Raw genomic sequence first — 12,307 nt, 5'->3', positions numbered from 1 at the left:
ATATACCATGACACATACATACACAAGGTAATTATTTTGTTAATGCGTCTGAAAATGAATGTTGCAGGAAATAAATGCATCAGCTCCTTTCTGAGGATCGAAACACAAGTGCCAAATCTCTTTCACTCTGGTGTTTTCAGATCCAGAGTTTCAGTGACTTCCTCAAGTGCTCTGCCTGCATGAGAGCTCCCAGATCAGACCTAGAGGAGTGTGGAACATTTAACTGGCAAATCATTTTATGGGTTGGGTCAATTTCCCTGTTTGAAAGGTACTGTTTGCTTTTGAGTCATTTTTCTGGCGCTCAAAGAGCAGTTCCAAGAGCCCAAATATAAAATACATGGTAAATTCATAAACTTACAAAGATGCTATGGGTACTGTGTGTCCTCATTAGTGTGAGAAGCTGCAGGCCGTACTGAAATCTGCTCTGAGATGTTAAACACAACATGAGCTAATTTATGACAATATATAGATGATGAACAATTTCTTGGTAGGCATGGAACAGCATTTAACTTAAGAGTGTGAATTTTATGGAGGGGTGTTAGGCATTAGAGCTAGTTAGAAAGATTTATGCGTAAAATCGATTAATTAATTAAATTAATATTTAATTATAATTAAGCATTGCGTATAGTCCTTCCATTCCTTTTCTTTGATATTTTGATGAACTGAAGTGCTTCATAGTGAAGATCTGATTAGCAAAGGAAAAAAAAAAAAAAGAAGAAAAAACAAAGGGAAGAGATTATGCAGAAATCCCTGTTGTAACAATCATGTACTGCCTCAGTAATAATATTATGTACGAACATTTTACAGCAAAGTTCAGACTTTGTTATATCATTTAACATGGAAGCATTTTTCAAGTTAAACAGATAGAGATTGTTAGTATGGGTTTTCATTCTGCTTTTCCTGTGTTGGGTTTTACTCAATTATGGTCACAGAACTGGCTCCCGACAGGAGGTATCAGAAATATTTTGTACCTTACATATTGTCTTGGGATACTCTCATCAGTGAACAAAATTTTCTGAAAAGCCCAAAAGCCTATAGAATTTCAGTGTGTGATTTTCACGATCCAACTTGGGTCTGGTTTGTAGAACAACAATACATAGTTTGCTTTATTCTGAAGCAGAACTGAATGTGTGCCAATCTCATTTCATAGCCTATCTAACTGGTAGAGGTTTTAAGATCCCATTTTAGTGGCAGGGTTTGGGCTGCCTTGGAAATCTGGAAGGACTTGCCCAGGACCCCTGTGCTGCACTGGCTCTGGTGGGGAGTTGGTTTCTCAGGGCCAGGGTCAGGGATGGGGAGAGAGGTTGGTCCCTGCTGTGTCCCCGGGGAGCTGACTCACTCCTGAGATGGAATCTTGCTTACGTTAATACCACCTGAAGTTAACTGGGACACGGTGCTTTCCAGAAAGTCTGTGTATTAGCATGGCTGGGAATAAATGACGTGGAGGTTTCCAGCCCCTCTATCTACACACGAGGAGGACTTGGCAATTTGACACCTGGCCCTTTAAACCAGTCATCTTTTATAGGAACTGAACTGAATTTCCTTCCCCACAGGGAAGAATTTGAAGGAATGAGTTCAGCGTCATTGCCCCATCAGTCCCTTCTCAAGTGTTGCTGTGAGAGGAGACAATTTGGCTCCAAATGACTAATGTGAATGTCTTCTGAAAAATATTTTTAAAATTTCAATCTTATCTGAGGTTACTGAGTCCGCATCTGAGGCTAGCAAGGTAAACCCACAGTGATACACCACGTGGCCTTAATGGGATGAAATTGCCTTGCATGTAAATACATACTCAATAAAAATATTCCTGTGAAATGGTAGGCTGAATTTATAGCCAACAAGGAAAAATCTTATCCTCTGTAAAAGAAAAAGAAAAAGAAAAAGAAAAACAAAAAGGGAAAAAACCCTAAACTAAAAACAGAGCATTTACATACTTTTAATGAGGAGTGAGCTTGCCAAGATCTCTCAAATTGTTGCAGAGGTTTGGAATGAAGAATTATCATTTGAAGATGAACAGTATGAGTTGTGCTGCAATTTCAGCAGCAATCCCCAGACCTGTTTTCTTTATGTCATGAAAACTTTAGAAACAGAAATGGTACTGAATTGCCACTGGTACTGAATAATGTGGCTTTTATTGTTGCCTGGGCTTTTCAATATATCCAAGAAAATAATTTAATACTTATTAATAAATAGAAGGTAACTAAAGATGACTGTGATCTACTCTGCTTAAAATTTCTCAGTATCCTTAATTTGTTTGTAAATTCAATATATTTTATTTAACCAGAATCATATATACAGTATATTAACTTTTTTTTCCAGGCAATCTTTACTCAGCACAGAAAGGCCAGATGTATGGGAATTGTAAAAAATCAGGATATGCATAAAAACTGTTCAAGTGCATAAAGCAGCCCCATCTGGAAGACATCTAACAGAAATGAAGTTGTACAAAACCATTCCATTGATAATAAAGCTAATTTTTATGGGTCTGACAAGTATGTAATTATGTTCAGTGGTGCTTTTCAGATTTTATCACAGTCAATAAACCGCAGTGGTAATTTCATTCCCATTTGACATATTTACATGGAAACATTTGATTGGAGGAATTAGTAACCCTGAAAGCCTTGATAGATATGTTTTAATGATCTGTGACCTCCGCAGTCCCTCATCTGTTTATTGTTGCAACAGGCGAGAAGTCATTCCTCTGTGACCTTTGTGGCTTTGCCGGCGGGACGCGTCATGCCCTCACCAAGCATCGGAGGCAACACACAGGTCAGTAAGGCTGCCTTTACTCCTTGCTGTATTTTCTCTGCGCTGGGGAGTAAAGCAAGTGGAGTGGCACATTACAGCACAAATAATACAGCGGTTCATTGTTTACTTTACTTTTTTGTTGTTGTTTCTGTAAAATCTGTGTGTCGAAGATCTGCGTCGCTGTGAGTCTGAGGAACTGCTTTTGGGGGGGGGGGGGGGATTTTTTGTTGTTTTTCCTAAGAAAGGTAAAATTGTAAAGACTGCCTTTTTTCTTTAAATGAATGCTAAGTATCCTGATATTTTTTTTCAAGGCCCTACTGTGAAGATTTTGCAAGAGTCTGCTAGAACACCCCTGAATGAAAATTTAAGACTACATATAGATTAATCCATTATTTTGGACTGAGACATAGTTGAAAGCTAGTGTTGTTTCAGTTGTCCTTTTGTAATTTTAAGATAGTTTGTAATTAATAACTGCAACTTCAAAAGTTATCACATGCTTAGCATGTAAAGCAGGATTTATCCCCAGAATGAGTAAAGCTTTCCTATCACCTGGTTATAAAAATTTAATATATGATAAAATTAAATTGGATCTTAGCTTCAGAAGACCAGAGGAAGCGCAAGTATTAAACATTTATTAATACATTTTACCTTAATTGTGGTTTTTAGCAGTTACTAGTAAATGTTTGATTATTTGAGTATTTTGTTCAAACAGAGACAGGAACATCACTGCTTAAACCACTGTAGTTCTTGTTTTACTGAATAGCATGAGGATAATGTAGTATCATGAATTGCTGCGTGAGTTAAGTGACCATTGTCTAAAGGACAGCGGAAAGAAATGGCTAACAAATGAGAAGCTGTAGTTGTTACATCATGAATTTTCCATGGGTTTTGCAAAGGAATCTCTGTGGGAGATTTTATTATGTCCCTGAATAAACTAATCTGGATTCAGGACATATACCATCAAAATGCATAATTTCCTGGAGAGCAGCTACTCTCTTTCTTGAGAGCCTGAAGCCATTCTTTTTATCCTGTTTTCAGTTTATTAAGGCAACCATATTTGGAGGGAAATCTGATGCTCACAGAAAGGTGGGGTTTTGCCATGCTATCTGGAAATACCTTTAAGTGGATTTGCTCTCTCTATAAAAAATATAGAAGGCCAAATTTTGTCTGTAATTCTAACTAGGAATCATACTTTAGAATTTTTTTTCTGATAATAAAGAATGCATAATACTGACAGTACTACCACAGTCAGTTCCCATTCACTGTGGCATGTTTGTGTTATTAAAATGTTTTGTTATGTTTATAGGTTTTGTGTTAATACATTCCATGAATGGCAACGAGCAATTGCAACCCCTGGAGTAAAGTTGTATGCTTCAGTTATAAAAAATGGTTCCTGTTTTTTCTGGAACTTTGAAGAATTTTCACATTGACTAAGTTTAGCAGGTCTGGGTTTGGAATGAAAGTGATTTTTTAATTTTTTTATTTATTTTATTTTATTTTATTTTTTATTTTTTTGTAAGTAGAAAGAAATCATTGTTTTCAATTGGATGGGAACTATCCTTTGGTTTTTCATGACCCGCAATGATACACTGGAATTGTGTCCATGTGTAGGACTCATCGTCAGTGCAGGCACACAGATGGTAAACAAAGATTTCAGCATGGAAAGTGGAAGAAATGGATATTGTTGTCTTACTCTTCTTCTGTTTGCCCATTATGAAAGCGCAGATGTGGTTTATTAGAAATGTCTTTATCATAGGTTATATACGTATGGGTTTGTATCAATAGGTCACAAACCATAAAAAAAAAAAAAAAAGTATTTCTTGGTTGTCTGTAGTAATGCTGCAAAAATGGTATGCTCCTCATGAAAACCTGTCTGCATCCTGGATGGCATTTTGCCCTTCTTTTGCCAATATGGCAAGGCCTTTTGTGCTGTGATCATAGGGATTCACAGGTTATAGATCACAAAGCTTGCATCTAGCAGGCATAACTTTATATTTTATGTCAGGACTGGAGAGTCGTTATTACTTTGCTATTAACTTTATACTATACAGGACAGTATCTCAGTGGCAGAGGGATCTATCTTTTTGGCATTTATCTGCCTCTGTGGCACAAACAATCATAGATGATTCTTTAGCAGAAAAATTATCTGTAGCTTCTATTTGTTTCAAGGAGAATGACACAATCCACCTTTGCCTGCACTGTTGCACTTGCATGGGTTCCCTTGCATTTTCATCCAGTGCACAACTTTATATCAGTTCTTAGCTCTTTGTACCTGTATTTTTTCTTCTGTGTCCCCACTTGACACAATTTTCCCTGAGCAGAATGCCAAAGCAAATTACAGTCAGCTTTGAAAGGGATAGGTATCAAAAATGGTCTAAATGGCTTAAATAATTCCCTACTGTAACACAAACTGTCGAGGGGGCTGACAGAGAATATCTTCCAATCCAAGATTTACTTCTATCACCTGTCAGAGACCCTTGATTCAAGGGCAAATGAGCAAATCCTCAGAGGTAGCTGAGGAGTCTTGACCAGCTTAACAAGCCTCCTCTCATCCCATCCTCAAGGTCTGTGGTGTCCTGACACCCCCAGAGAAAAGTTCAGCTGCTCAGATAGATATTTGACACAAGAAGAAGCTGTGGAACTGGCCACTTAGATTTCTGATGCTCTTGCATCAGGGTTTTTCTTACCCTATTTTTCTCTCTTTTTAGACAAGACTATTTTTTAACAAGGTTATTTAATTCATATTTGTCCCAGTAAGAAAATCAAAACCCACCCACAAAAAAGATAGGAAGATAAATAATTTTGCAAATTTTAGTGTTGGCAGACTTTGGAATAAGTTTTAATTCTACAAGGAATTTGAACAATTGTCAGAATTATGTAATAAAAGTGCACATATACTTTCTACCAAAAAGATGCATGAAGCAAACATACTGTATCACCTAATTTGAATAGATACTTCACCTTAATCACCATAATAAGAAATGACATGAAAGAAAAAAAAGAAAAAGAAAAAAAAAAGAAAAGATATTTCTGTCTCAAAATGAAAATGAGAAAACTCTTAATTTTTAAAGTGTGTTTCTTTTGTTGTTGCTACTGTTTCTCTCTCTTCCTTTCTCTTCCATCCAGCATCACAGTACTTTTCTCTTTGTCTATATTTTTCCTAATAAACTTTGATTTTCTGCTGGAATATGTGGCTTACTCCAGCTGTGCTGATCAGTCATAAGCTGTGTTCTGTTACACGCAACTTACTTTTTAATGTTAGTTAGCACACCTGCATATTGCAAAAAAAAAAAAAACAACCAAAAAAACCCCATATTCATTTTCTACACAATGGCAGAGACTGCATTTGCTTCTCAGCTGTTTATGGTGGCAACTTCCTGGGAATCGTAGAAGTCCACAGTGGCATAGTGTTAGAGGTTATGCATGCTCACCGTCCACAGCAGCTCTGTGAGAGCTACTCTGAACCTATAGAAATGTTTAAGCACATTGTGTCTTCGTCCAGATATTTTCATAACTTTCTGAAGGTGGTGGCTTATACTGCTCAGATCTCTATGTGATCGATTCTGCTGAGTCATTTATAAGTCAATATCATAAAGAAAGTAAATGTAATAATATACGCATTTTTATCCCAATGAGTGACTCAGTTTAGGTTTCTAACTCTCATGTGATCTGCTTTTTGACTTTAATGTGTAGTTAGATTACTCAGCATTGAGTTTAATATATAATATAGCCTCTTCCCTTCAGCTTCCCCACTGCAGCTTAAAAAAATAATGCTGAATACCACGGAATATGTAGCACAGTTAAGATGACTTTCTGATCTTTTCAACAAGAGGTGAAGTGAAACTTGAAGAGGATCTGTGTTGTTTTTCATTGCCATTTATGCCAACATTTTCAGCACAGTGTGGAACTTAATTCTAGCAAACTAATACCAGTAAATGACATCAAAACTCGGTACCTTAAGACTTTCTCTGTGCTTAAATGGAATTGTCTAGTAGATCATTTTTCCTTCCCTTTCTCAGCATACAGACATCAATTATTTTTTAGTATGGAATAACAGCCTCATCAGCTATCATAATTTATCATTAAAAAATTAAATTAAAAAAAAAAAATCAAGGATGTACTTCTTATTATATATCTTATTTGAGAAAAAAAATGATGACCAGAATAAAAGCAAATATAATTTGTTTCAATATACTTCAGCCTCTATTAGCAAGTCTGTAAACGCCCTTCCAGGGAACAGCCTCAACAAAACTAGAAGTAGTTGGAAATGAAAAGAAAACACCTATAACCAGCAAGCAGGAAACCATAAGCGTGGTCTACTTGTTCCTTAGGTCAAATAATACTTCTAGATTCTTACTGTCCAGCTTAACACATCACATGAACGACAAGTAGGACTAAATGCAATGGTTTCCCTTTTGAGACAACTGGAGTAAAATTTCTTCCATGTTACTGAGAGTCTGATTAATCACTAAAGACTTTCAAATTGATGGCATCATTAGTGTTGTGGGTTTTTTTCCTTCATTTTTATGAAAGTTGGAACCTCAGTAGGATGTTCATTTAACTGCTTTGTGTAATCTGTAGGTAGAAATTATCTGGACACTCATGACTGTAAATAAACTCTTGACTTTGCCATCCACAAGTTAACATCTATCACCAAGATTTATCATTTCTGTTATTGTGTTATTTCACTTTTCCTCTAAAAATTACACGTTGAGAACATAACTGCACGCAGAGTACATCAAGCTATGCTCTGTGTCCTAAAAAGCTCATCAAACAAGAGGTAATATCAGGGAAAACAGGAAGAGGGAAAGAAAAAGGAAGCTGCAATTTGGGATGAAAAGAAAGATGGATGCTTAAAGAAATCAGTGCAGAATTTGAACAATACATTTTCAGAGGCAAGAGATAAGAAATACCAACTTAGTGACAATGTTTTAAAAGTAATAGAATGTGCAGAGCTGACAAGGCTAGCTGGTTAGCAGCAGACTTAATTAGTGCCTGCTAAATACAGACCAACACTCCCCATCGTTTCACCCTTTTATTGGTTTATTTCCATATTTTGTTGGAGATGAAATTTTGTATGACTGTTGACTTAGACAACTGATATTTTTCGGAAGTGCTCACAGTACTGTTGAAAAAGCAAAACCATTTCCTGTTTCATGGAATATATTGTTAGGAGTCATGTTTTCTTTAAGTGCTTATGTAAAAACCTAAATAATGACAAAGAAACGATATAGGTCTTTAATTTTGGTATCTATGCCCTTCATTCTTTTCCCATAGAGCTTCTTTACCACTGGGACAGTCTGGGGCACCTGTCTTTCTCTTTCATGTGTTTAATATTGATAAATTAGAGGTGATGAGGCATGAAGAAGTTTTCTGTACTGGTACAGGATGGTGTCCAGTTTGACCTTATTGTCACATTTTAGATACAATATTTTGTAATTATTATACTTGTGTATATTTTATATTGTTTTTCATAGAATCGTAGAATGGTTTGGGTTGCAAGGGACCTTTAAGTTCCATCCCCCTGCTGTATGCAGGGACCAGGTTGTTCAAAGCCCCATCCAGCCTGGCCTTCAGTGCTTCCAAGGAGGGGGCTTCCCAACCGCGCTGGGCAGCCTGTTCCAGTGTCTCACCATCCTCAGAGTGAAGCATTTCTTCCTGATATCTAGTCCAAATCTACCCTCTTCCAGTTTAAAGCCATTTCCCCTCATCCTGTCACTACCTGCCCTTGTAAAATGTCCCTCCCCAGCTTTCCTGGAGGGCTCTTCAGGTACTGGAAGGCTGCTCTAATGGCCCCCAGAGCCTTCTCTTCTTCTAGTCATTTTAGGATTTCTGTTATTTTAATTTTATATTAATTATATCCTTTCCTGGGGGTGATTGAGAATCCTTCTGGAATGTTTCATGGCAGCCACTATAAAAAATCAAATTAAGTTTGTTGCCTGAAATGTCTGAAGGTAGGAATGGGAGAAGGAAAATCAGGACACAGACTGATAGAGAACATTCTCTCCTAAAGATAGCAGAGAAAAAGAAAATAAGTAGCAGAAAGTACTGCTGCTGCAGCTCTTCAGAACACTCCTCATCCCCAAATCAAAGAAATACCCATAATCTTCTTTTAGACTTTTTCTAGTGTACATAACAACCTGGTTAATTTTTTTTTTTTTTTTTTTGTGTAATAAATACCTTTCCCCTTGTGCAGCTGCTAAGAATTATCAGCCATGCTAGGCCGTCATTTTTTTTCCCCAGTTTGGTCAGCTTCTGTTATGTGGTGCTGCTGTGATATATTTTCTGTCAGGTTAAATTTATACATCGTCCACTTGACAGGAGCAGTTAGCCACAAGGATTTCCTAAGGAGAAGCTTCCTGGAGCACTAGAGAAGGATTATCATTTTTCTTCTGGACACTATGGACTTTCTAGGCCCTCCTAGCTTCATGGGTTCTCACTCATCTGTCAGCTCAACTGGTGCAGCTCAGCACAGCGGCAGGCCTTCCCCAGCACATCTCCCACCAAATGGCAAACTAAAACTCCCCTCTTAGTTCAGACCTGGTTTTTACCAAGGGTGCGAGGTCACAAAGTACAAATGCATTTTAAAGTAAGTAATTTTAAATAAGCACCAGTGCTACCTAAAAAACTTGTAGCTTTACTACTTGGACTTCAAAATGTTACTATCTTCAATACTATAAAGTAGCATAAATCATACACACAAAATTGTAAGTTCAAGAACAGGTTATGTTGCTAGGGAGTCTGCAGCCTCCTAGAGAGTTCCATTGAAGATGAAGCCAACACCATGCAAGCTGCTGAAAGAATCAGTTTCTCCAGAGCTGAGGGTCTGTGTCTGAAAAGAAAACATTTAGGGCAGAAGAAGACGCTTTATGGCAGTCTCAATTTGTCCAGCATAGAGACTTCTGCATTGTGTCCTGCCCCTTCACCTTTCCTTGCGTCATGGAACAGTAAGTGAAAAACAGTAGTTGAAATTCTCTGCTGCAGCTGTTAGAAGCAATTATTCCAACTCTTTATGGAGCTTTCAGAAGCTGCTCCATTGTCTGTCCTTACAGGCTTTCCATGCCTTGAATTTCCTTTTCCCTTTGGAGGGGAAGGGGGAAAAAAAGCGCTTTACAAGAATGAGAAATACAGATTTCTATGTCTTCTCAGAATTCTGGAAAAGTTTCCTTGGAAGTCTTGATTGTTTCATGCTTTAACCACAATTGAAAAGTCTAGCTTGGAGGCATGGCCATTTAGGAGTAGCCTCTTGTTTGTGATGGGACTGCTGGAGGTGGGTTTCTGCTGTCACTCTGAAAACTCCAAACTGTACCTGCTTTGAGATGGGAGGTTCAGCTTTGAAACTACCTATTCTAAACCACTGAACAGCCTGCAAGGTAGATGTCTATCCCTACCTGTTCTAATTAGACTTCTTAATTGGGGATGTTGATTCCTTATGTAACCTTTAAGATATAAATACTTCAGAAGGCTTCCGCAATAAGATCAGGATTGCTTGTGTTAGGAGCTGCCTTCTGTCTTCTGCACACAAAAAGAAACCTTCTCTCGAAGTGGTAATTATATGTGCCTGTAAGCCACACAGAACATTTCTGGAGCAACGAGTTGGAAAAATGTGATGCAGGTGTCTGAGCTGGGCTTCACAGTATGCATATCTGTCATTGAGATTTTATCTTACTCAGAGTGCTCCACCCCTTAACTGGAATGGAAAAATGCTCTTAAAATAACTTGTAAGCTAGAACACAGATTTTTATCTTCCTTTAATCAGTAGTTCTCTAGAAATTTCCAGCACTGCTGCACATTCAGCAGAGATTAAATTTTAGTCTTCTGAAATTTTAGTCTAGGTTTTGTTTGGTTTTGTGGGGGTTTTTTTCATTAACATTTCAGATCCTGCTGAAATTGGCCCACTGTTCAGAAAAGCAGGAAGGGTAGAGGAATAGAGGCAAAAGAAGGATGAAGCACTGAGTTCTGGTTCATGTTTTCAGTTCTGTTTATGCATGAAAAAATGCAGAAGAGATTAAAAACATCCACAGATGTTTCTTCTAAGACATGTTCATTTCTGAGGACTGAATGTGTGCTCTGGACTGATTTCTCACCTGTCTCCAAAAGCATTGCTTTCTAGGCTGAGTGACCCGTCTTCAACAGAAGATGCAGGATGAGAGAAAGGCCTGCCTCTAGGTGAAGATGCTTTTATGGCACATGGCCTGTGTAACACGTTTACCCTGTTTCAGTGCAGATCTTTCTCATCTTTTTGCTGTTGTCACACCACATGGGAATTCAGCCAGTTACTGATGTATATGATATAGCAAAAGCAGGATTTTGTCGTTAATGCATTCAATTTGGAAATGTATTTTGTATTTGCTGTTGTGATGTGAACTAAAATCTATCCCAAGGGGTCTGTCAAAAAATTAGATTTGTTTGCCTTTTTTGGTGATAAAAGCTGATAATACAAATCTTCTTTTGTCACTTTCTAGGAGAGAAACCATTCAAATGTGATGAGTGCAACTTTGCTTCTACAACACAATCACATCTGACACGGCATAAGCGTGTCCATACTGGAGAAAAGCCTTACAGATGTCCCTGGTGTGACTACAGGTAATGAGTCATTAACTAAAGCATGATGAGAGAAGGGTTAAGGTGATCAGGCGAGGTTCATTTGAAGTCACCAATAAAAATATATTGCCATTAAAACACCATCAGGGCAACGGTAATTGCATATTAAATTAGGAGCTAAATTTAAAAACTTAGTCTTCAGTATTTAAGTATTACTTTATAAAGAAAAACAAATGATGGGAAACCTTTTAGTGGTAACACTGCAGTGTTGAGTGTTTGTTTCACAGCTGCTCTAGTGCCTGTTAGAATTCTCCACGGTGAGACCACTTATCTGCACTGCCTTTTCAAATCAGTTGCAGTTTTGAAATTTTTTCGGTTGAGTTGCAACCATTTCACCAAATCAGGAAAAGTCCCCTAAAAAGCTTAGCAACCTCAATACTCGTCAGACTTTTACTACAGTTAGAAGTAACTGGAGCTAGTAGAAGTACTACAGTACTTCTTCTGATTCAGTTTTCCTTCTCTTTGCCAGCCAAGCTGATTGGATGAGAGTGGCTGTAGCATGGCAAAGTCTCCTTTGTTACACCACAAAACCCCACTCTATTAGGACAGTAGATTTGGTTATCAAAAATCACATGAGTGAACAGTTAAGAATACTTGCTGTGCTCATTCCGTGTGTCTTTTGTCTTTTGTTCATGATCGACTAGTTTATAATGGTCTCACCTTGTTTCATAAGTAATTATTTAGTTTTCTTGAACGTACTTCTCCTACAGTCTTTAATACCTTGCAGAGAGGTGGGTGGTGTATGTGTATTACAATACATAGAAGCCATTCATAAGCAGTTACGAGAATTGATGTTCAAATACTTCTTAAAAACATTGGTATCTTATTTGATAAGTGGCATGTGACTGTGTAATTAGATGCATGTGCTGTGATGCATACACACCAGAGAAGAAAGTTAAATATCTGATTGTACCACAGAGTATTTTTTATTTTCTTTTAATGCTGAGCATACAAC

General features: G+C 37.5%; 1 protein-coding gene across 2 annotated transcripts in view; it reads left to right on the top strand.

The window, feature by feature from the left end:
- Positions 1-12,307, top strand: part of ZNF407 (zinc finger protein 407) — a 339,779-nt gene that overhangs the window by 206,807 nt on the left and 120,665 nt on the right. For both annotated transcript variants that reach the window (XM_042869285.1, XM_042869286.1), the window contains exons 6-7: positions 2,686-2,769; positions 11,214-11,334. In XM_042869285.1, coding sequence (XP_042725219.1) covers positions 2,686-2,769; positions 11,214-11,334 — 205 coding nt within the window. The remainder of the gene's footprint in view (positions 1-2,685; positions 2,770-11,213; positions 11,335-12,307) is intronic.

This window comes from Lagopus leucura, unplaced genomic scaffold (assembly GCF_019238085.1).
Source record: "Lagopus leucura isolate 7727_CA_CO unplaced genomic scaffold, USGS_WTPT01 Super-Scaffold_100002, whole genome shotgun sequence".
Lineage (NCBI taxonomy): Eukaryota > Metazoa > Chordata > Aves > Galliformes > Phasianidae > Lagopus > Lagopus leucura.
This window is presented reverse-complemented; position numbering and strand designations above follow the sequence as displayed.